Source organism: Procambarus clarkii, chromosome 25 (genome assembly GCF_040958095.1).
Source record: "Procambarus clarkii isolate CNS0578487 chromosome 25, FALCON_Pclarkii_2.0, whole genome shotgun sequence".
In the NCBI taxonomy this organism is placed as follows: Eukaryota; Metazoa; Arthropoda; class Malacostraca; order Decapoda; family Cambaridae; genus Procambarus; species Procambarus clarkii.
Genome location: NC_091174.1, coordinates 3,110,520 through 3,134,661, shown reverse-complemented (window position 1 = coordinate 3,134,661; position 24,142 = coordinate 3,110,520). Strand labels below are relative to the sequence as shown.

The following is a 24,142-nucleotide window of genomic DNA, read 5'->3' as shown; positions in this document are numbered from 1 at the left end:
GTTTTATTTGTATTTTTATTTATGGCAATGTTAATTGGTGTTTTGCAAGAATGTAGAGTTGTCTACGGTAAAGATTATACGAGTGTGATGTAGAATAACGTTATGGTGGTATTGTGTAGTGTTTCTTCTCTCCCCGACTCACACAGCTTACGGTTGGGCTGTGTAGTCCTCACAATCCTCCACTATCTTTACAACTTCCCACTTGAAAATTTTGTTTTCTAAATCAAAAAGTTTCGTAAAATCAAAATTAAGCGAGAAATTAATTTTGTAATAATTTGTTTTTGTTTTATTTTATATCTATGGTGTCTTTAAAAAACAGTAAAACTTACATATCCAAATGGCATACCTTGAAGATGTGGGTTAGTAAGCACAAGACTATTAGGAAGTTAAGAATACAGAGAATGAGTTTGTTTATAAAATGATAAACAGGGAGCAGGCAATTTGCTCAACCACCCAAGAGAATGTTCTAACTTCTGAAAGAAAGAAAGCAGTAATTATGACTTTGTAACATTTTCTTTTGAAATAAAATAATGTGACCATTATTTGTTTAGAACACAAGAGTATTTAATACAAAGTCTACCACCGAGAAAAATGCAACAGTATGGTTCACCTTATGGCTTCCCACAGAGTCAGGAAGCCTCTTAGTATTATCAAAGTCACCCTAGGCCAACTTCTCACCTTCCTCAGATGCTACCCACAACAGTTGTCTAGCTCCTGGGCACCTATTTACTGCTAGGCAAACACAGGCATCAGATAAAAGGGAACTTTAACCAAACACCTCTGTCTGCCTTGGAAATTGAACCCTTTTGGCTGTGACTACGGCACGTCCTACTGTACCACACAACTATATACAAATAATAGATGAAAAAGACTAAAAATAGCAAGCCTCAGTGGTAGACATAATGAAATGCTTTCTTAAGACGTACATGCACTATTAATAACGGTACAAATTGTATTCTTTATATTGTATGATATACAATTTTGCAAACATGAGACAGCGATAAAAGTGCTGTACGGTATAGAGAATATAGCCAAGAGAAAGGGCAGATGCAAAATTATGGACTACAATACTTACTCGACCCTTTGTGGGACTTTCATGGTCAGACAAGTCATTAGCTTTCAAAGCAGCTATGGCAAAAGGAGAATGGTGGGCGGGTGGAGTGGGCAACTTTCGGCGGGGACGGGAATCACTACTTTCCTGAGAGGATGAGAGGGATGCAAGAGGGGGCTTGGGTCCACGTGGAGACCCAAGAGCTGTTTTAATAGAAGCGTCGGAGGGCTTTGTGTGCTCGGCTACTTGTGCGGCCCACTGTCGAATCCAATTTGGACTGCTGCGGCTTAAGCTGCCAGGGCTCTGAGGGGTAACAAAATTACTCTATTTAAATGGCTCTGCCTAGGCCAAAAAACTTAAATCAATTACATCCAAAATTTACTCACTCACTGAAATTCTGCATTACTGTCATTTACCGTTACAGTCCTTGTGTTATTTAAACAATAATATATGATTAAGCATTAATATAAGCACCAGTTAAGCCTTAAACTGTTCTAATCACTAGCTGTGATTACATCCTGTGCTCCAATTGCCAAGTTTTTTAATTTATTTTGCATGAAGGCTTTTTAATTAGCCAAGCCATTTCAGAGTTAGGGAGATTCTTGGAATGATTTTTGTATCAGATATGTTTAAACATCTTAAAACTATAATTTATGCAGAAACAAATGCCGATACACAAGGAGTTATAAATTTAGACGAGTAATTATCAAAAGAAAGCATCAAACCAGAAACAAATTTACATAAACAAGATATGATTATTATGAGAAACAAGTGGGCATACAAACAGACAAATAGAATATTTTCTTGGGAGAAAGGAAAAAAAAAATCATGAGAAGATCGAGTGGAGAAAAGTCCTTGATCTATTTACTACTAGGATTGGTCAAGCATCAATTCTACCCTATTAAAACTAATACGATGAACTGTGAAAAAAACTCAAACGAATACAGTACTTTATTCCAAAAAAATTCAGTAACTACACGAGATCGTAACAGTGATAACACAACTAGGAGAGTACAAGCATGCAGTACAGATATAAAGGGTGTGAAACTTGTAGACCAAAAATGCAACTTCGCAAGAATTTCAACTAGCCACCATTTGCCATCAATTCAAATACAATATCCATGAAACACTTATATATTTTGATTTTATGATATTGTGAACTCGTATCAAAGGAAGGCCAAGTAAATAATACTACTATATAAAGTATTATATATATAAAGGCCTTATATACTAAGGCCAATATAAATAATAATAGTGTACTTGATAACATACCACACAGTGTTCACATTAAACTACTAACATGACTAAGCAAACCACTACATACCTACATCATTAATCAAATCACTGACCTTCTCTCTCTGTCCAGATTTCTCAAAGGAAAAATATATGTATTAAAGGACCAACCGACCAAAACAAAGCACAATTACTATTTCTATCTACATTAACAAACACCTACTTCCCCTTACAAACCTCAAAACACACCGAAGTAAAGCATACCAATAACGAACATTTCAAAATTTTGAGGACAGCCTTTCACCGACATTTCTAAAGAAATATATTCACTATTATGCCTAAAAATTAGTGTAAGCTAATAGTAAAATATTGACTATATGTAGAGTGAGGTGAAAGAAAATGAAGCCCACCCCAGGCGATACTCTCCTAGTGCCTCACAAGCAGCACCCCCATGCTCAGTGCTCAGTGCTGGACACTTCTCTATGCTCAAGCATAGAGAAGTGAGCATCCCCTTCCCACACTCCTACAATGTAACAATGGCCATAACTGACAAGTATTACAAAAACTCATCAACAAAATGCATCAACCAACTGGTCAAAATTAATTGCTAGTCCTACACTAGAAAATATCCATTCACACAAGCCAAAACACATGCAATGTACATACAAATTACATTGAAAATCCAGTTATATTATTCCAAACCCATTACAAAACTTTAAAATACTAAAACATTTCAAACACAGCATTTGTATTATTTTCCCCCAAATATTGGCCATTTTCCCCAATATATTTTTCTGGGCCCACGAGCGTGCAAACTTCTACAGTCCTCAAACTAATAAAGAGGTAGACATTTGCTTCATTTCCACCTTTCCATTTATTTTGCATCCAAATTAATCATTCCATAAAAATATACAGCAGTTTTTTAGTAATTTTATTTGAGCATTGGCAGACATGCATGTCTGTATCAAGGCCACTAGAGATGGCGACCCTTGGGAAATTCAGGTTAATATAAACATTCAGTCGCCATATTTCCCACATTAGAATTGGCCATCACAAAACACTAGCATTGTCACACCAGCAATATACCTGCAGCAGCACTCCATAACTTAGTAGCACTAGATGTGAAATGCTTTCTGAGAGTTATAATTTAAAAACTTTTAAACATTGATTCGCATCTTCTTAACTCAAACAGCTTAATCCCTACTACGTTTCATGTGCTGTTCGCTTCCCTCTCTACTGCCCATTGTCTCTCACCTTTTCCATCCATTAGCTTCCTAACCTACTTCCTTCATATTTGTTTAAGTATAATCTCTTACCATTATCTTTGTTAATGGATTTGAACTCCAATATTCCTTTACTAGGGGCAATTATTAGATTATTAGTACAGGAAGTAAATCTGAATTTTGTGTTGTTCTCAGAATTTCTACCTTAAATTTGTCATGTTCAGGAGCAGGTGTCCATGGCTCTTCTGTTGGAGCGTTTCCTCGAGGTGTAACCACATCAACTTCACTCTCTGTTCCAGAAATACCAAACACTCGGTCAATGTCATTCCTGGCTTGCTCCACCTCTGGAGATGACGAATCTTTCTCAATAGTGTAGGTTCCAGCCTCACTCACATCATCCTGTGAATTGGAGACCAGCACAGTATTAGAGAAAATACATCCCAGTAAATCACTTAAAATTTAAAGCAAATAGAATTGACAAATAACAGTGACCTCCCTAAGACTACACATAAGGGGCATAACTGGTCGACCCCTCACAGTGTTCAAGAGAGAACTGGATAAGCACCTCCAAAGGATACCTGATCAACCAGGCTGTGACTCATACGTCAGGCTGCGAGCAGCCGCGTCCAACAGCCTGGTTGATCAGTCCGGCAACCAGGAGGCCTGGTCGACGACCGGGCCGCGGGGACGCTAAGCCCCGGAAGCACCTCAAGGTAACCTCAAGGTAAGGTAAGACCATCCATATGAAAAATAATACGTTCTCCTATACATTACTATAACATTAACTGCATTAATGCAAAATGTAAATGATATAATATTCACCTTCTCCTCTTTGCCTGCTTCACTCTGTACATCTTGCTTCACCTCAGAGGTGTGGCAAGTGCCCACACTATTGCCACCATTACTCTCTTTCCGGCCTTCTGGTGTCATTTTAACAGCTATCTGCACGTTGGAAAATTAAGATTTGTTCATAATTTTATTAATTTATTTGTTATTTTAATATAATATAATATTGATCAATAATTTCAATGACAAGTTGCAATCTAGAGTGTAAATGGAAACATGGGGTAAATAGGATGACAGAGTTTTGACGTGCCAACACCCACCTTACTGCCTTTCTCACTCTTGGCTCGGCCGGTGACTTCAGCAACTGTTGGTTTCTTTTCAGATTTGCAACAGGCTCGACCTTCAGTCTTACCAGGCTGTTTTCTGAAATCCCAGAATTTGTTGTTGCCTTAACATTTTTTATATTACAAATATTCTTTAAAAAACAAACTCTGCAAATAACCAACATATTTTATTGGTATATACTTTTAAAATTTACAGTATTGTCTTTAAAACGTATTATTGCAATGTGATGTTTCTCAAATGACAACCTTATCAATTTGAGACAAGGCCTACATAAAGCCACCTAATATGAGACACGCATACAAGTATTAAGTAGAGATTCACATGGTACGAAGATGGAAGCAAACCCTGAACACACTCGAGCATAAACCACCCCAGGATCTTTCATTATCTTAAGACAAAATAATTTAAAGAAGAAACTGATGACTGAAATGAAGAGTGAGAATGGACACACAAGCTAATTACACACAGAGGGAAAGAACACTCACACAGCTACTGAGGACACGTGTATTAAATTTCTGTGGACTACTGTATAGACAGTACTAAAGTAGTGTTGAAATAAACAACCACCAATCAATGAAAGATGTTCTTGGTCTTCTTTGGTTGCAGATCTTGCTATATAAACTACACAGTATTAACAAATATTCTTAAAAATACAATTGCATAGAAATATATATCCATCACTTAAGCCGTGGCAAGTCTTACTACAGTCACAATAAATGGCTTTGAGCAGAATTGTGTACAATATAGTACTGTTGTGTGTGTGTGTATTTGCAATTATAATTTAAACACACAGTCAATGTGCTTTGCTTGCAGCCAGGAACTCTAGTCCAAGCATATTGATAAATAAAAATATGATTATTATTTTAAAATGTGCCATGCTATCTGCTACCTTTGTATTGACTGCCACCATTGACATGAAAGATCCTACCTCATCCAGGTGGTCATTCACAAACAAGGAACAATAGCAACGCAAGTATCACACCCTGTGGAAACTGCTTGACACTTTCTTCCATCCTCAAACTCCCTCTTATTTCCATTTTCATTACAAGTAATATTGACAAAATTATCATTGTTACGTTTTTACAAGACATGATAATTCTGCCAATTAAATGAGCGTTGTAATAAAAATACATGAATATGCAGTGGTAATTTGAACAAATCTGCTTATTATTACCATTATTCATTTAAATATTAACAAATCTCAATAAAACTACTGTAGTAAAACACCTGTGAGAATACAATTTGTTTGTACTCTCACAAACTCTCTTGTACTCTCACTGTCAGAGTTTGACACATGCAAACAGATCCAGCAAACTTTGTGTGGAGTTGCTAGTTATTGGGTAGTGTGTCAGGTATGTTACTTGACATCACACATCTGAGAGCTCATGGAATAAATCCTAAGGGACGGAATCATTCACCATCCTTCAGTGAATAATCTTGTGAAACTGGCACAACGTGGGTTTGTTAACAACAGATCGTGCCTTACAAACTTGCTCGCTGCCAGAAACGCTTTGCGTAATAGTGGCTTTAGGTATTGTATGTACTAGCTCTATCTATAAATATCAAAATCTGTATCACCCCTTGTATGTCCTTTACCTAAATAAACATTTGATTTGATTTTGGGAAACGGTAACCAGCTACTCAGATAAAGGACTTCTGCTGGATGTAGTATACATGGATTTTCCTAATGCCTTTGATAAGGTACCACATGAAAAACTGGCAAAGAAATTACAGGCACATGAAATAAATGTAAGAATACTAGAATGAATAAAACATTGTTTAAAACAAAGCAAAAAGTCACTCCTCCAAGGAGTGCCGGACCAACTGGGCTGTGGTGGGTATGTGGGCCTGCGGGCCGCTCCAAGCCATAGCCTGGTGGACCAAACTCTCAAGTCAAGCCTGGCCTCGGGCCGGGCTTGGGGAGTAGAAGAACTCCCAGAACCCCATCAACCAGGTATCAACCAGGTATCATGCTAAATGGGAATGAATCTGATTGGAGAAATGTGGTAAGTGGGGATACCACAGGGTTCCATATTGGGACGAACCCTTTCTGTCATATACATCAATGACATAGATGAGAATATTACAAACCACATCAAATTTGCAGATAAACCACAAAAATTGGGGAATTATAATAATATTGAAGCCTCACAAAGATCTACATGAACTCCACAAATGGTCAAAGATTGACAAATGCAAGATCCTGCATTTGGGGCATAACCCACACAACCACCAAATTAATAACATTACATTACAGCAGATTAATGAAGAGGACCTTGGAATCAAAATTTACCTCTCAATAAAAGTTGCACAGCAGGTAGCAGTAGTAGTCAAAAAAGCTAACCAAACCCTTGGAATAATCAAGAGTACCTTTGACTTTAAGGAAAAAAAGGTAGTGGTTCAGCTGTATAAATCTCTGGTGTGCCCCCATTTGGATTACTGAATCCAAGCATATCTTCCACATCTTGAGGAGGACATAGCTGCTCAGAAGAAAGTGCAACACCGGGCAACAAAAATCATTCCAGAGCCAAGTCAACTCACGTATCAGGAACAGTTGAGGGCTACAGGGGCAAAAAGCACTGCAAACCAACCAGGCATGACAGGGCAAATTTCATTGAAACTTAAAGTACCAAACAATTTGGAGGATGTTGATCCGGAAAATTTCTTTAAAAGCCCAGATGTAACACAAGCAAGGAGCAACGGTTTCAAGCTCAACAAACCACAATGTAGGACCGAGAACAGGAGATGCTTTTTCACCCACAGGGTTATAAACCCATGGAACTGTCTATCTGCCGAAGCTGTAAATCCCAAAATACTGTCACCTTTTAAAGTACAACAGGAAAAGGTCAAGTCAAATGGGGGAGGGGGAAGGGACTTTCGACAAGTCACCGGCTTCCTGTCCTTGTTGAGGCCACTAGTGTTAGTGGCTCTCTGGTAAATTCCAGTATCTCCTTTCTTACCTCAGCCAGCTTCTTCAACTAGTGAATTAATGATCTGTGGGGGACAGTGTCGAAGGTTTCTTGCCAATCAAGGGAGATTCACTCTAACCATCTTTCCGATTGCTGCTGTATCTTCACTGTTGTTGAACCATCAGGTTTGTTAAGCATGCCTGACAGCTGAGTGGACAGTGCTTCGGATTCGTGGTCCTGAGGTTCCGAGTTCAATCCCCGGTGGAGGTAGAGACAAATGGGAAAAAAGTTTCTTTTACCCTGATGCCCCTGTTACCTAGCAGTAAACAGGTACCTGGGAGTTAGACAGCTGCTACGGGCTGCTTCCTGGGGGTGTAAAAAAAAAAGGAGGCCTGGTCGAGGACCGGGCCATGGGGACGCTAAGCCCCGAAATCATCTCAAGATAACCTTATGAAGATGCCCAACCACTAAAAATGTATTGTATTGTATTTTATATATATATACACACACACACACGCTGTTTATATAATGTTTTTTTCTTCACTGTCGAGGGAAGTTGAAAAATTATATATTTCATATTCTTCTCACATTGTAAGGCTCTCTTAGTACAATTGGCTTCATTTTTGACTAACAGTCGAGGATGCCTGGCAAGACAGAAATGGTTGGGCATGTTTCCATTCACCTAATGCCTCTGTCCACCCAGGAGTTAGGAAACCATAGGGTTGTATCCTAGGAAGGGTCAGTACTTGGCTGGGGAAAAGGGGACCTCAATGTAAGCCTGAAATACATATAGGCTTTCTGTTCCTAGCAAAACTAACGATTCACTCATTTTCATTTTCATTTTATTCCCTTTTACTCATCAGCAACATTTACTGGGGGGATTTCCATAAAACTAGAACACTAAACTTTCATTCCTTAAAATCTATTGTCACTTCCAAGTATGATACTTCCAAACCCGATTTATTCATCTCACATTCCACATAGCTTTAGTGGAACAAAATTTCGGGAAGATTAGTCCCCAGCCATAAAATACAGGACATGAGAAGTAAAGCTAAAAGGTTGGTATTTTAAATAAAAAAAAAGTTGTGCGCGTGTTGTGCCTGCAGATTTTAATGAAATTCATCCCTAAATGAAAAACTGTTAGGCAGCTTCACACACAACTTATATTAGTAATAGTTACGCATGTTTTTGACATTTGCATTTATGGCAGGTGGTGTAGTGATGCAGTAGAGTATCGGTATTCGAATTGACATTCCATTACACAATCGGCACCTCAGTTATTTACTGTTTAGAATTGACCAGATCAAGAAAGAAGTAAATTTGCATTTAATTAAAACATATAACCAGCTCCACAAAGTTTTATCAATGAGCGTTTTGTAACAGCAGTAAACGGCTTCTAAAAATGATAAACCCTCACCAAATAACCTTGAGGTGCTTCTGAATGAACTAAAACATCTACTGCCAAGCAAAAAATTCACTTATATATGATTGCTGTGAGCAAAGCTTGAGCAATAATGTTCTGTAACTAAAGCTTTCTATAGCACTATTCTTGCATTTGCAGTAAGGAGCATCTGCTGGGTAATCTCGTCAGTACTTTAGCTTGGGTGAGCATTGGGTCGTACCTCTGGGTCTCTGGGGTGTTGTTCATCAACTTCTCGATCAAGTAGGAGGCCGATTCGTTGAGGGTCATGGCGTGGGAGGTCCTGCTAACATTATCTGGGCTAGGAGTGTGCATCCTGGCGGGAGACGTGATACTGGTGTCAGCGAAAGCAGTCTCCTGTTTGCTAGTTGCAGATCTACTACCTTTATGTTAGTTCACTCTGCATTACTGTGAATTGAGGCTCTACTATTAGCCTTCCAAACAATTAGCTCACCTTATTCCTCTTATTAGCGCAAGTCAACTGAAGTGGGTTAGTACTTGAGTGGTTATTCAAATTTTCTTGACACTAAAACTATGATTAACATTTCCATCCACCAAATAATTACTGTATGTCACACTGCCATGTAATCATAGATCGTGGGCGAAGAATGATGAAGAATGTCAACACGCTTGGTGTCACGTTCTTGCTCAGTGCATCTGCGTGGTGTAAGTATTTTCAAACGTGCAATATTTCCACTGCTTCGTGGTTTGTGAGTGAATAAAATACATGCTCATTCCAGGAGTTAAGATATTTTAGTTACAATTATTAAATTTTAATTTTTACTAAAGAGAAGAGTTATACAAGTAATATTTGTGTTTCAAGGTAATCATGGAAAAGTGTGCCTAACTTACTGTTTCACTTGGAGAGCCTATGTTCATAAACAATGCCAAAACATGCTACATTCAACACACACAAGCAAAAGACACAGAACTAAAATGCATAGAAAGGAATAAAAAAAAACATGATTTGAAATACAAAAATTAATACCATATTTCTTTTGTGCAAAACTCAAAATTAACAAATGGTATATTCAAAGGCTAAAAGAAATATGAGCATAAATTAAACTAAATAATATAGTGTAGTAATCAGTGGCATAGCCAGGGGTCTAACATTTGTGGATGGCAACATGAAAAAGTGCCACCCTGTATACAAACGTTTTTCCAGTCTCAATATTTAAATTTTATTTAAATTACAAACATTTTGAATCAATGAACCTGTTACTTTGTATTTGAAAAGAAGTTCTCTAGTAAATTCATGCATTTATTTTCCTAATAACGCTAATCCTTAAAGTGTGTGCGTTATTAACTTATCGTATATTTCATAAGTACCGTACAGTGGAAACAATATGAATTATGTATGAAGCAAATACAACCGCCTCTTACATAGGCTTCATTCTAATAAATTAATAATTAATTTATCATATTCCACATCGGTAATTATCTTACAATTGAGAGCAAAACTAACCCAGAAAACCATGTCTACATCCATTGTTGAGGGCAGGAAGACTTTTACGAGTTCAAGTCGGCTAAAGGATCATTTGACAGCTGCACTACTTATTGGCAAGCTCAGCAGAAACAAAGTACAATGGCAAGAGAATGAACACAAGCCAGTAGGAATCATGAATTTAAGTACTGTACACTGTTGATGTCATTTTCAACACTTGAGTTTGCTATAATCCTAGTGCTTATTATCTTTTTGTACACATATTTAAACTATTTAGCATGGGTGGTACACAACCAAGGGGACATACTGGTAGATAGAAATAAGTACCTGAATGAGCCACTGGGGCAAAAAAAAATTCCCAGAATCAATAGTGAACAAATAGCAAGAATTTACAATAGAACAGCAATGCACACTAAGAATGTTAGTGTAGGTATGAAAGAGCCCAATAAGTTCTGAAACTTGTACACCAGTCAGTGAAGGAGGCGAGACTTATCAGCCATGGCTCATCCTCTGCCAGGGAAACACATCCCTGCATATACATTTGCACATGCATGTGTTAAGATTTAACACGCATGTGTTAAGAGCCCCTGAGTTAGGTGCTGAACCCCCCCACCCCCTGCCCTGGACATCTCCTCTACATTTCTCATGGTTTGACCACTGATGCCTTAATTACATATTGTACAAATTAACCCTTATTTCTTACTGCTTTATCTAATGGCTTTTGATCAGTGTCTTTATAATCATTATGTCAACATACAGTATTAGCTTAATAAAAAAAAACAGTATGTGCTCAGTTGCTGCCATTGCTCCCACTCCCCCAGCTATACCACTGCATATATGCAATAGGTGAATGCAAAATAAAATTGTCAATAGACAGCCATCAAGAGACATGAGGTTGCACCTTACCATGAGTTGAATGCTTGGAGCTGTCATAGTACAAATAAGGATGTATGGTACTGTAACATGATTTGTAATTTGAAAATTACTCAATCTGATTACAATGGAAATATGTACGGAAATATATCGCCAACACTGCCGTCTTCTAAATTCTACAAAATACATTTCTAGAAATTATATACCAGTACTGAACAGTATATGAACAGACCTGAGACTAGTCCCTTTAGCAGAATCTTGTGAAGATGATCGAACTAAGCGTTGGGGCGTCTGCGGGGATTGAAGTTCCGGTGTGCGAGGAGATCGTGGAGATTTAAGTTCTGGAAAGAATTAGCAGAATTGCTCTTAGATTTCCACTAAGTTTATTGGTAAATGAAACATTAGTCACTTTTAATACTGTACACAAATATAAAGAATAGAGGAGTACTGTACAAGGAAACAAACAATGTGAACAAGAACAGCTTAATAACATGATAAAAGTAGAACTAGAAGACAGATGGAAACTGGAAATACGATAAAGTAAGAATTTAAGGAAATACCTTTACCATGTATAATGGTCAAGTGCAAAAATTGAAAGTAGAAACCACCTCTATCCACAACTTTAAAATGAGATACAACAAATCATATGAATATGAGGGAAAGTTAAAATATAATGCAACAGGTACAATAAGGCTAATAGGAAGGGCATAGAAAACTAGATTTGCCTTCCACAGTTATGATTAGGCAAATACAGCAAAGTTGGCACTATGTGCAAAATATATTTCACGAAGTAAATCAAGTGGGCTTAGCTAGCATTGTTATACAAGGCATCTCCTTCCAGATAGATATATATATGTATGTACTGTATAAGCAAATCAGTAACATTAACTGGCCAATTATTTTCCCCCTCCCTGCCTACAAGTTCAAATAAACAACAAAACTATTTATAGTGCATGTTCCCTTACGTTTCACCAATTAACACTAACATCTGTATTATTATTAACACTATTACTGATTCCACCCATAAGAAACCTTCGTGTACGGTCACAAGAAAGAAATGGTTTCTTAAATTTCATGCGAGTTGTGCACTGGGATGAAACACCAAGCAAGACACTCAGACAACACAAGTCTACGTAACACACCTACAGCCAGTATGTTGTTACTGTACAGTATTTGATCAAATTATTTATGGACTTCTATTAATTTAAAATAAGTTCAGTGAGTAAATCTTTTAATAATTATTTGAAATATATAGTATTTGTTTTACTGTACAAGTGAATATTTTTAAATCTAACTTGGCAAACATTAGCAAGAGGTTACCATGATGATGTTAGACCACACTAACAAAAACACTCTTTTCTTTCAATTTTTAGAAACATTTCCTATTAAATATCTGGTACCTGTCCATAAGAGAACAACTGCTGCACAAAGATATACATTGTTTTTGGCCATCCCTATGCAGTCTCCTCCTTATTTCCCGTCTCGGGACCCAACTAACCTGTTCTTCGAGGCACCTCGTCGTCTTGGTCCGAGGAAAAGTAGCCCTCTGAATGATAACCACCACCACGCCGCCCCTGCTGGAGACCAGTGGCTCCAATGGTTCCACTCCTAGGTCGACCAACAGGGGGCTTACCCGAGCGCTCTTCCACTTTCTGTAATAACAAGTAACAGTTAATACACAATTCATCATTGGCACACCATTTATTAACAGTTAATACGGTATAATCGAAACTAGTTAAGTATTCATAACAATGATCAACAGAGTCAAAAAGTTGCATCATCTTCACACATACCCACACTAATGAAGTGGCTAATATTTACAAATAGTTTACAAGTTGACAACATATGCTTTCTCATTAAACATTAAAATGCCTAAAATAACCACAAGACAGACGTCTAACAAAAAGTGCCACCATGTAATAGAAAGTGGGGAGTCATCCTTTAGTTAGCCAACAACAAACACTTCATATTAGTATTGTATGCATTTACAAAAAGTTTTATGAATCTCACGTTTTATTATTTACGTTCCATAGAAAGGAGGACTTAAAAGTTTACAGAAAGACATACCTGTACTGTGCATTCATCATCTAAAATATTTATTTACAAACATGCAGTTGTAGGAAGCCAACACGTAAGCTGCATTATCATCATAATTTAATTAGTGCTATATCAAGCCCCTAAAAAACTATTACATGAAAATATTAAAGCTTAAAGATATATAAACAATTATGCATATACAGGACAGTTTTAACATTCAAGCTAAAATTGTGGTCACAAATACATGTTCCAAAATACCTCCAACTTAAATGTTTAGTAATATCTCGACACTGAAGACAGGAAAGTTAGAATGAAAGCCTTCCAGCTTAATGTTGTGTGTATTTACCATTGTGTAGTTTCAGGATGGGAGCTACACTCGTGGAGTCCCAGCTTCCCAATTCTCTGTCATGGATTGTCAATTCTCTGTAGCTTTGAAACTACAGACAGTTTTGGTCTCCACCACCACCAGGTCGCTCCAAGCAACAGCCTGGTAGACCAAACTCGCACAAGTCAAGTCTGGCCTCGGGCCAGGCTTGGGGAGTAGAAGAACCCCCAGAACCCCATTAACCAGGTATCCACCAGTTATCACCACATTTAGCTTGTTCTAACCACAGCATATACCATTCTGTTTGCAACAGTGAACTTTTGTAATTTTTTTGGCAACTCCATTTCCTTAGTTTGAACCTACATCATCATTATCTTGAAGTTGCCATTTTCAATTATTCTTTTAAATTCTGTCAATTCCTGTTACTATTTTGGACGTAGTGATCATATCACCTCTTTCTCTTCTATCTTCTAGCTTTGGCATATTTAACACTTCTAATCTCTTCAAAATTCTTGCTTTTTAGTTTCAGAGGTCATTTAGTTGCATGTCTTTGCACCTTTTCCAATTTATTGATGTGCGTCTTGAGATATGGGCAACATACAACCACTGTATATTCCAGTTTTGGTTTCACAAAGGTTGTGATTTTTTTGTTTAATATTTCACCAGCCATATAATTAAAATAGATTCTAAAATTAGAATGCATATCATATGCTCCTCACAATGTTTTTTATGTGGTAGTCGGGCGAGAGCTTTCTCCCCATAACCATCCCTAGATTTCTATCAGAATTTTTTGTTAAATTTTCACATAATTTGTAGGTTATGTGGCGCCTGTTATCTCCTATTCCACATTCCATGATGTGGCATTTATTCGCATTAAATTCCACTTGCCATGTATTACTCCAGACACTGATTTTGTCTAGGTCGTCTTGTAGGGCATGACGATTGTCTAAGTTTCTAATCTTGCCTAGAAACTAAGACTTGTTAGAAACTAAGTAGATTTGTTACACAAGATCTTCCATTTGAAAACCATACTGTCTGTTAAAACATCATTTTTCTCGAGATGTTCTGTCCATTTGATTTTAACAATTATATTTTCTAATGCTTTGACTACTACGCTTCTCAATGATACGTGTCTAGAATTAAGAGGGTCTACCCTGCTACCATTTTTGTAGTTTGTAACTATGTTTATCTTTTCCATATATCTGCCAAGACTCCTGCTGTACACAAAGATGTGCATGCACACACACACACATGCAACATGCACAGTATTACTGTATTAATATATAACAAATTAAAGCCACACAATAAGCAGACTGATCTTGAGCATATGAAATTTTCTAAAACATGTTTGGGTTGTTGGAACAAACAAAATACAGGGGTTGCACTAAGTAATATTTACAAAATGGTAAATTCCCCAACAGCTGATACTTGAAAACCCCATGTACTGTATTGACAGTACCCAGCAGCAAATAATGAAATTTGTCGCATTCTAATGAACCTGTAAATTCATATAGTTAACTCACATAGCACCAGGATTTAGGATACTGCTGGGGATAATCACATTTTATGAGAAGTGTTAATAAATTTAAATGAATCGACTTGAGAATGGTCCAGGACGGTCCGAAACGTCGGCGTCCCTTCACCTTCTAGTGTGTGGTCTGGTCAACAAATTTAAATGATATTTGCTTGTTGCATTCTTGTGCCGGGAGAACAAGTACTGTATTCTTACTCCTATTCTTCTCAATTTGATAATTCATTTAATTTTGCCAAAATTGAGAATTATGGTCAAAACATATTTTTGGATATTGCAATGCAAAGAATTACTAAAAAAAAGTTAAAAATAATAAATGTAATTAGATCACTTAGCAGTTTCAATAAATTAAAAAGCTAAAACTCCCTTCCAAATTTACATCATTGCTTGACATCAATAGACATCAATTATACAAGACTACATAATACAATATTTAGAGTAACCACCTTATTAATTCTCTCCATGGTTTTTGAAGAACTAAATCAGGTTTTACAGCTCTATTTCTTTTTATACCATTTTTAATTTGATAGAATATTGTACAGTACAGTAAACAGTATATCTTTATTTTCAGAAAGCATTTAAAAAAATTACTCATTAAAAAATAAACACATGATATAGATAATCAAGTATTAAGTTTATTGTGAAGTGGTTACCTAGAGGCAAACCATATGTACTGAACAGTAGTACTAAGTGTTAATGTGTTGAGTAGATAAGTGCCACACCAAACTCTCACAAGTAATGAACACTGTGTGAACATCAGAGGTCCACGGTTGTTCAACGTCCTACCAGCAAGCATCACAAATATTACAGGAACAACCGTGGACATCTTCAAGAGGAAACTAGATTGCTTCCTCTAAGGAGTGCCGGACCAACCGGGCTGTGGTGGGTATGTGGGCCTGTGGGCCGCTCCAAGCAACAGCCTGGTGGACCAAACTCTCACAAGTCAAGTCTGGCCTCGGGCCGGGCTTGGGGAGTAGAAGAACTCCCAGAACCCCATCAAGCAGGTATCAACCAGGTACCACAGGGGTTAGTCTTGCAACCAGTTTTCTTCACTTATACAAATGATGATAATGCCTTATGGTGTCCAATTCAAAAATGTGTTTATGATGCTCAACTAGGAAGCTGTGTTGCAAATACCAAAAGAACAACAGACTAAGAACCAACTTGAATTAATCGAATGATCTAACAAATGGTGGACAAGTTTTAATGCAGATAAATACCGTATAAATATATTCCATATCATAAAGAAAACATGAAAGAAGTTACTGGATGAACAATATAGATAAAATAAGATAAACCTATTCAAAAGAGCCAACTTTATTCAATCTTGAAAGGAGAAGACTAAGAAGCAATTGAATACAAGCATTTATTAAGATCATGACAATTTTGATTCGGAGAATTTCAATTATTTAAAATATTAAACAATACATATCAAATCACTCAAACCTTTTCACTCCAATGAAGCAAAATACTGTGTCTTTAATATAATACACATATGGAACAAGCTTGCTTAATTATACAATTCAAGGCAATACTAAATATTTTGAGCAAGATAAGGCAAGTACTGTTCTTAAAATCTACCCTTATACTGTACCACCCAAGATTTCCTTAAATAAAGCCTAGTTTGGATCTAACAGTACGCATGTTTAATTCCTTTGAAATACAGTACTTTGTGTAACTTAAATCATCAATCCCTAATAGAATGAGCTTTGTCATATTTCTGATGTGCATGTCCTGCCTCCGTTAAAATAAAAATGAGACCATACTGCAACCGTGTTATCACACCGAGCATCCTGGCCATACTATGTACAGCATTTTACAAATTCCTATACTGAACTGTATAATCCGTTCCCAAGTGCAAATACTGAAAACGTTCTCAATATTATTTGAACATTGATATACAGTATAAATAACTATAAAATGCATAAAGAAATGCAGTACTGTACTGTATAATCACAAATATATCATAACTCTGGATATTAAACTAGCAAGTGCTAGGTGGAAGCACAATTACCAGTCTCTCTACTATGCCTAATACAGTACAGCACTATTTGTACATCTCGGATAAAAAAATTACTTTGCGCTTTTATACTGTATTACATTTTCTACAATTCTATCAGACAAGCATTTTCAAAACCAAAACATTTGAAAAACGTTTTGAGGATGTTACCAGGATTTTGTAATAGAACCTGCAGTGGGTTAACCAATACTGTACCACACATGGGGGAGCCGGTTGGCCGAGCGAACAGCACACTGGACTTGTGATCTTGTGGTCCCGGGTTCGATCCCGGGCGCCGCGAGAAACAATGGGCAGAGTTTCTTTCACCCTATGCCCTTGTTACCTAGCAGTAAAATAGGTACCTGGGTGTTAGTCAGCTGTCACTGATACAGTACAGTATTACAAATATGATTTAATAGACTAGTTAAATAAGAAAAATGTTCCATCAGAGATGATATATTTTTAGCTACAAGTTATTAAAAGTGACAAATTATAGGGAAAAGGTTCAAGTAAAGGTCGTGGTAGTACAGTTGGGTTCGTTCTTGACTCTCAGTCCAGAATTCCGGGTTTGATTCCCAGGCACAACAAATGTTTGGGTGCATTTTCTATCACCTAATGCCTCTGTTCACCTAGCAGTAAGTAGGAACTCGGGAGTGAGTCGGCTTCTTGTGGGGTTTCATCCTGAGCGGGGTCAGTAATCTGACTTTGGGATCTTGGTATAAGCCTAATGTGTATGAATACGCACTGGCTTCCTGTCCTCAGCCACAATGAATTATTATTATTATAATAATTATAAATAGCAGGTGTATATTCATAATTTAAGCATATATACTGTAATGGCTTTAATATGTACTTAAAAATTACCAAAATCTAACTGCAAAGTTACATAAAACACCTACATGGAGCCCCTTATAATTATGAACTGTACAGTAAATACAGTACACTAATGCCAAAATTAAAATGTTGCTATAATACCACTACAGTATTAAATAAAGTTTAATCATAAGTTCATTTTATATATAAAAAAAAAAAAAAAAAAAAGAGAGAGAGAGAGACATGGGTGATACAAAACATCAAATGAAGTTTATGGTGAGCAGAGATTATTGACTTCCTTTGATCTTGTGTGCCATTATTTTTTTCAAGATAATTTTCATTACTGATAGTGCACCAAGATTAAGAATTATACAGCAGTCTGAATGGAATGGTATGCTTGGTGGGATTAGTTAATTCTATTGGCTCTTTGTTACCTCAACTATTAAAAAAAAAGAGGCTACAACCACTAACCAATCACATTAAACCACCTACAGTACTGGGAAAGCTTACTAAACCCACTAATCACCACTGGTTGGTTTGCAGCACTGACAATACAAGGCCTACTCTGGGTTAGCTAGCAAAACTTCCTATTGGTGTTGAAGCAAGTCCAAAAGTGCTGGAAACTTACTCTCAACCGTGGGTGACCAACCTCTGCTCTTCGGGGAATGAAACTGGCGATGTCCATGACTCTGGGAGCCATCCTGCCAGGCACCACCTTCGGCTCCTGAATCACGCCCACCTCACTCTTTTCCTTGTCCCCAATGACCGAAGGCATCCTTGATTTGTTGCTGCAAGATATGATTCTGTTGCTGCCATTGTTCCAAGGCACTATGAACCCATTGCCAGTTGTTTAAAGACGAGTCTTGCCTTCGTTGGCATTATCGATACCTCCTGAAGCATGGTACTTTTTATAAATTATGTTTTAACTAGGTTCAAAGCCTATGAACTTCCAAGATTATTTATAAATTCTGTAAACTTGTTAGTTTCTAACCCTTAGGTAAGCATTTTACTTTAACAGATTTTATAACTAAGAATTACCTTTATTAAATTCCTGAATTCCATTAATTTACAAAATTCTAAAAGCTTTCCTGCATCTAATATTTCCTTTAAATCTTTTTTTATACAAGTATTACATTTTAAATAACATTTATGTAGTTTACAAATTGACACGTGTGGAGGTAGCCTAAATTACTGTACCGTTAAGTCTTCTACACGTTCTTGATTCTTGCTGCTGTAGCTTGTACAGCATCTTTATTTCAAACCATTATTCACTCTCGGAACCTTTTTTGCTACTTGAATATTTTTGTCAGACTCATTCTTAGTCATACTGACCTTCCCCAGTACACAGTAATCCAGACACTAGCATTACAATTTTTTTTCAGCATCCAATTTCTTGAGCAAAGACTATCTTGTATAGCTAGTCTACTATTCTGAATGTTCATGGTCCAACCCAATTCACATTCAAGTTGCACTACTTTCACCATGAAAATACACTTTTTGTAGCAACTAATGCAGTATTAAAAAAAATATAAGTAAGTATTTCTATTATACCAGTAAAACTTATCAAAATTCAAATGCATTAACAATATTAAAATTTAAATAAAATATGTAAAGACATAAGAAACGCCGAAAAATGTGTGACAAAAACAAGCACAGTACATAACAAAATGGAATAGCATCAAATTAAGAACAAAAGTTAGGAACCACAATACTTAAACAATAATAGAACAAACTTGAATAGTGGTTAACAAACACTGCCGTAACCAACAATGTGAATTAATTGCTCTGTGAGAAAGTGTACTTCGCATAGTATTATGCATGCATGTTTTTGTAATTAAATTGTAGTTATAAACTACAGTATACAATTGCTAACAGCACATCCAAATTGTTACAAAACCCAATTAAATGCATCATTTTCATTTGCAGAATCTAGTGATAATATCCCCTCTTTTCTGGGCAGGAAAAAGGAAGGCACCTTCTGGCAGCTGTTCTCCTTGGCCTGTTTGCTGGGGCAAATGTGAGACAACACCCACGTGTTTACCCTCTTGTGGCAGGCCTACCAAAGCAAGTGCTCGCCGAGTGCCGGCCTCTCGTTGCTATTGCACAGCTTCCTCACTGCCTTTTCGTGTCCCTTTTTCACCCGTTCATGTGCCAACCTGTGCTCCCAGCCAACTTTGACATCAACAGGAGAGCTTGAGTGCATCATCAGCCAGAAATTCAACTGTCAGCCCAGTATTTTCCTTTTCAGTACAGGCATTTAGCATTTTGGACATTACAATACAGCACATCTTTATCACTTTATTAACAGTTTTCCTCTATTTTGCCTTAGTTTTTTTTTTAAGGATTTTTTTAAGGATTCCTCATTGGCTAGGAAAACCTCTAAGCATAACACTGATCCCAACAATGGTAAACCAAACTATGCTGGTGGTCAGATCTAATGATGGTAGTGGCAGAAATGATTAAAAAGATCACTATCATCGCCCATGGGCATAACACTAAAAATAAATATCCAATCTATATTCTTAGCATCAGACTAAACCTGTGCAAACACTCGTGCAAATAAATGGACCCAATACATGAAACTCGCTCCCTAATGAATTAAAAAAATTTCCAACTTTATTAAAAAATAGAACCAAAAAGAACCTAATTTCATCCTCAGTTTCCCATTCACTGAAAGCCTGAACAATTTGGAGGATGTTGATCCAGACAATTTCTTCAAAAGGTTGGATGTAAAACAAGGAGCAAAAGTTTCTAGCTCAGCAGGACATAATGTAGAGCTGAAAACAGAAGATGCTTTTTCACCACAGGATTATAAACCCATGGAACTGCCTACCTGACAAAGCCGTAAATCCCAAAACTATTAAATTTTAAAATCCAACTAGGAAAATAAATCGAGGCAAATCAGGACATTTGACAAGCCGTCGACTTCCTGTCCTAATCGAGGCCACTAGTATGTTAGTGTCCCCGAGGTAAATTCAGATAAATTATTACATTTATTGTTGCCCGCAACACTGCATGTGTTAGTGGCTTTACCAGAATCTAATACAGTACTGTAATAATAATTCATTGTGTCGGGGGACAGGCAGCCAGTGTATTCATACATGTTCATATATCGAGGTCCCCTCTCCCCCCCAGGCCAAATTACTGACCCCGCCCAGGATGCAACCCCCTACAACAAGCTGACTAACTCCTGAGTACTTACTTGCTGCTAGGTGAACAGGTACATTAGGTGAAGGGAAATGTGCCCAACTATTTCCAGTCCCGCCCGAGATTTGAACCCAGAATTCTGTCTGGATTGTTTGTCGAGACCGAATCCGACTGTACTACTGGGACCGTTAATAACGACCAATGTATGTAAATGTAGTCTCAAAACCCGATGTACTTTTTTGCAAACAAATAAATAACTAAATAAATAACAAAATATAATTAATATATAAATTAATAACTAAATTAATAAATGCTGTACCTAAATAAATTAATTAAATATTGACACTACTAAGGCAAAGGTTACAGTCTTAAATTGTTATGAATTATTATGACTACTAAGGATCTCTGTTCAATTCCTCAGGAGGACAGAGCCAGTTGGTCAAATTTCCTTCCACATGATGCCTCTTCACCTAGCAGTATATGTAGGCTCTGGCCAATATCATGGCAGTGTTGAGTGTCCAAGTAGTGTGGAAAAATGTATAATATACCATAATGGTATACCGTATGGTATAATATATCAACCATACGTGATGGTGAGCTAGCTGTAACCTGGCGGCCAGTGGGGTATGGACACACTGGAGTCTATACTGAGCATCAACAGTGTCTTGCAAGTGACGTGGACACTCTCACAGCAAGCTCATTATCTTTCATAAACAAGATGACGTCAGCAAAACTCTCACCACGTGGCGAAGCACGTGGTGTCTGACTCACTCTCCCCTCCCCTTCTCCCTCTCCCTCTCCCCTCCCCTTCTCCCTCTCCCCTTCTCCCTCTCCCCTCCCCTTCTCCCTCTCCCTCTCCCCTCCCCTTCTCCCTCTCCCCTTCTCCCTCTCCCCTCCCCTTCTCCCTCTCCCTCTCCCCTCCCCTTCTCCCTCTCCCCTCCCCTTCTCCCTCTCCCCTCCCCTTCTCCCTCTCCCCTCCCCTCCCCTTCCCTTCTCCCTCTCCCCTCCCCTCCCCTTCTCCCCCCCACCACCACCACCTGCTTCATAAACAAGATGACGTCAGCAAAACTCTCACCACGTGGCAAAGCACGTGGTGGCTGACTCACTCTCCCCTCCCCTTCTCCCTCCCCCCCCCCCCATCCACTCCAACAATACCCAGCCATGTCTCCCTCCCACCATAACGCCCCCCCCCCACCACCCTAACACCCACACCCTCTACACCCATCATAAATCTCTACACCCCCAAGAACCTCTCACACACTCACACCTCCCTGACAAGAGGGAGCCAGCTTACCTTAGCTGCCAACACCCACACATCGTGTCAGCAAGGCGGACAGCCCGCCTGCTTTCATACCTCTCACTGTATTTCCCACTTCTATACTTCCCTTCATCTATGCCTCTACTTACAACACTAGGCCGCCTACTGCCCGCCCACCACACTTCCACCCACAACCACCCACTCAAAAGTAATCGTGAAATGTTGACTCAAATCAAGCCTAATTCACATGGACTGCCTTGCAAAATTATGTTTATCAATTATGCCAGATTAAGTGCCTTATCGATTAAAGACAAAGTTGGTCAAAGGAACACTTGTCAGAATTGACTTCTGTGGGGAAACTGTTCTTGCATTTTCCGTGATTATCAAATATTTCCTTTTGAACTAGTAATAGAACAACTATAACTAGGTCATGCAGGATACAAGAAACCTGCATGTATGGTGTCAGTTGCTCTGACTGTGCTCCCAGCTGCTGGCAAGGAAAAAAAATGAAGATTATAGCAATTATTACCCGCTGTGAAGCAGGAGACTGTCAGTGAAGCAGAGATCTGTACACGGCTTGACTGTCTTGTGCAGCACCACCCTATACTGACAGGTCCCCCTATTTACCCTATCAGCAAAGGCTGGTAGGGTAAATGGGCAGAACAAAGGTTGGTAGGGTAAATGGGCAGAACAAAGGTTGGTAGGGTAAATGGGCAGAGTAAAGTCTGATGTGGTAAGTGTAGAGAAAGAACAGAATGCCGTAGTAAAGACTGACACACTATTATAAGCGTGGCGGCGCAGTTATTGTTGAGCGCGGCGTCACTCAATCCATTCCTTACACCTCGCTAATGGGGTCTGGCTAGCAACTGGCTAGGTGACCGTGCTCACAGTGTGGCCCTTGGCTACAGGGACCTGAATGCAGGTATTCTTGACCCACACCACGGGAAACCAGACCAAATGATCAGATCAATAGACAAGCACATTATACATAAACAGGTGAAGCAAAAATATATCATCTGTATCTAACAAAGAGATGAGTGTCCAAGGTTAGAAGCCACACACTCGGGACTTGCCTCACCAAACATTGCAGGGTGACTGGTAGGTGTTGGGGGACAGTCAAACAGATCGGGGTCGGCTCCCCTTCCCCATGCCCCCTACATATGGGGTCATCCCCAATTCCCCTCCCATTTATGAAGTCGGTGGAGAAGAAATGTTACGGGGCAAATCAATGGTGTTATAAGAACATAAGAACAAAGGTAACTGCAGAAGGCCTATTGGCCCATACGAGGCAGCTCCTATTCTATAACCACCCAATCCCACTCATATACTTGTCCAACCCGTGCTTGAAACAATCGAGGGACCCCACCTCCACAATGTTACGCGGCAATTGGTTCCACAAATCAACAACCCTGTTACTGAACCAGTATTTACCCAAGTCTTTCCTAAATCTAAACTTATCCAATTTATATCCATTGTTTCGTGTTCTGTCCTGTGTTGATACTTTTAATACCCTATTAATATCCCCCCGGTTATGTCCATTCATCCACTTGTAAACCTCTATCATGTCACCCCTAACTCTTCGCCTTTCCAGTGAATGCAACTTAAGCTTTGTCAATCTTTCTTCATATGAAAGATTTCTAATTTGGGGAATTAACTTAGTCATCCTACGCTGGACACGTTCAAGTGAATTTATATCCATTCTATAATATGGTGACCAAAACTGAACTGCATAATCTAAATGGGGCCTA

General features: G+C 38.2%; 1 protein-coding gene across 13 annotated transcripts in view; it reads right to left on the bottom strand.

The window, feature by feature from the left end:
• LOC123756416 (dentin sialophosphoprotein) overlaps window positions 1–24,142 on the bottom strand; it is a 170,538-nt gene that overhangs the window by 27,720 nt on the left and 118,676 nt on the right. For 9 of the 13 annotated variants that reach the window (XM_069331165.1, XM_045739555.2, XM_069331160.1 and 6 more), the window contains 8 exons: window positions 12,783–12,936; window positions 11,517–11,625; window positions 9,170–9,283; window positions 4,614–4,716; window positions 4,330–4,449; window positions 3,712–3,906; window positions 2,401–2,421; window positions 1,076–1,354 (listed from right to left, as the gene is read on the bottom strand). In XM_069331165.1, coding sequence (XP_069187266.1) covers window positions 1,076–1,354; window positions 2,401–2,421; window positions 3,712–3,906; window positions 4,330–4,449; window positions 4,614–4,716; window positions 9,170–9,283; window positions 11,517–11,625; window positions 12,783–12,936 — 1,095 coding nt within the window. The remainder of the gene's footprint in view (window positions 1–1,075; window positions 1,355–2,400; window positions 2,422–3,711; window positions 3,907–4,329; window positions 4,450–4,613; window positions 4,717–9,169; window positions 9,284–11,516; window positions 11,626–12,782; window positions 12,937–24,142) is intronic. The other 4 variants (XM_069331159.1, XM_069331164.1, XM_069331162.1 and 1 more) reach the window with 3 other exon arrangements.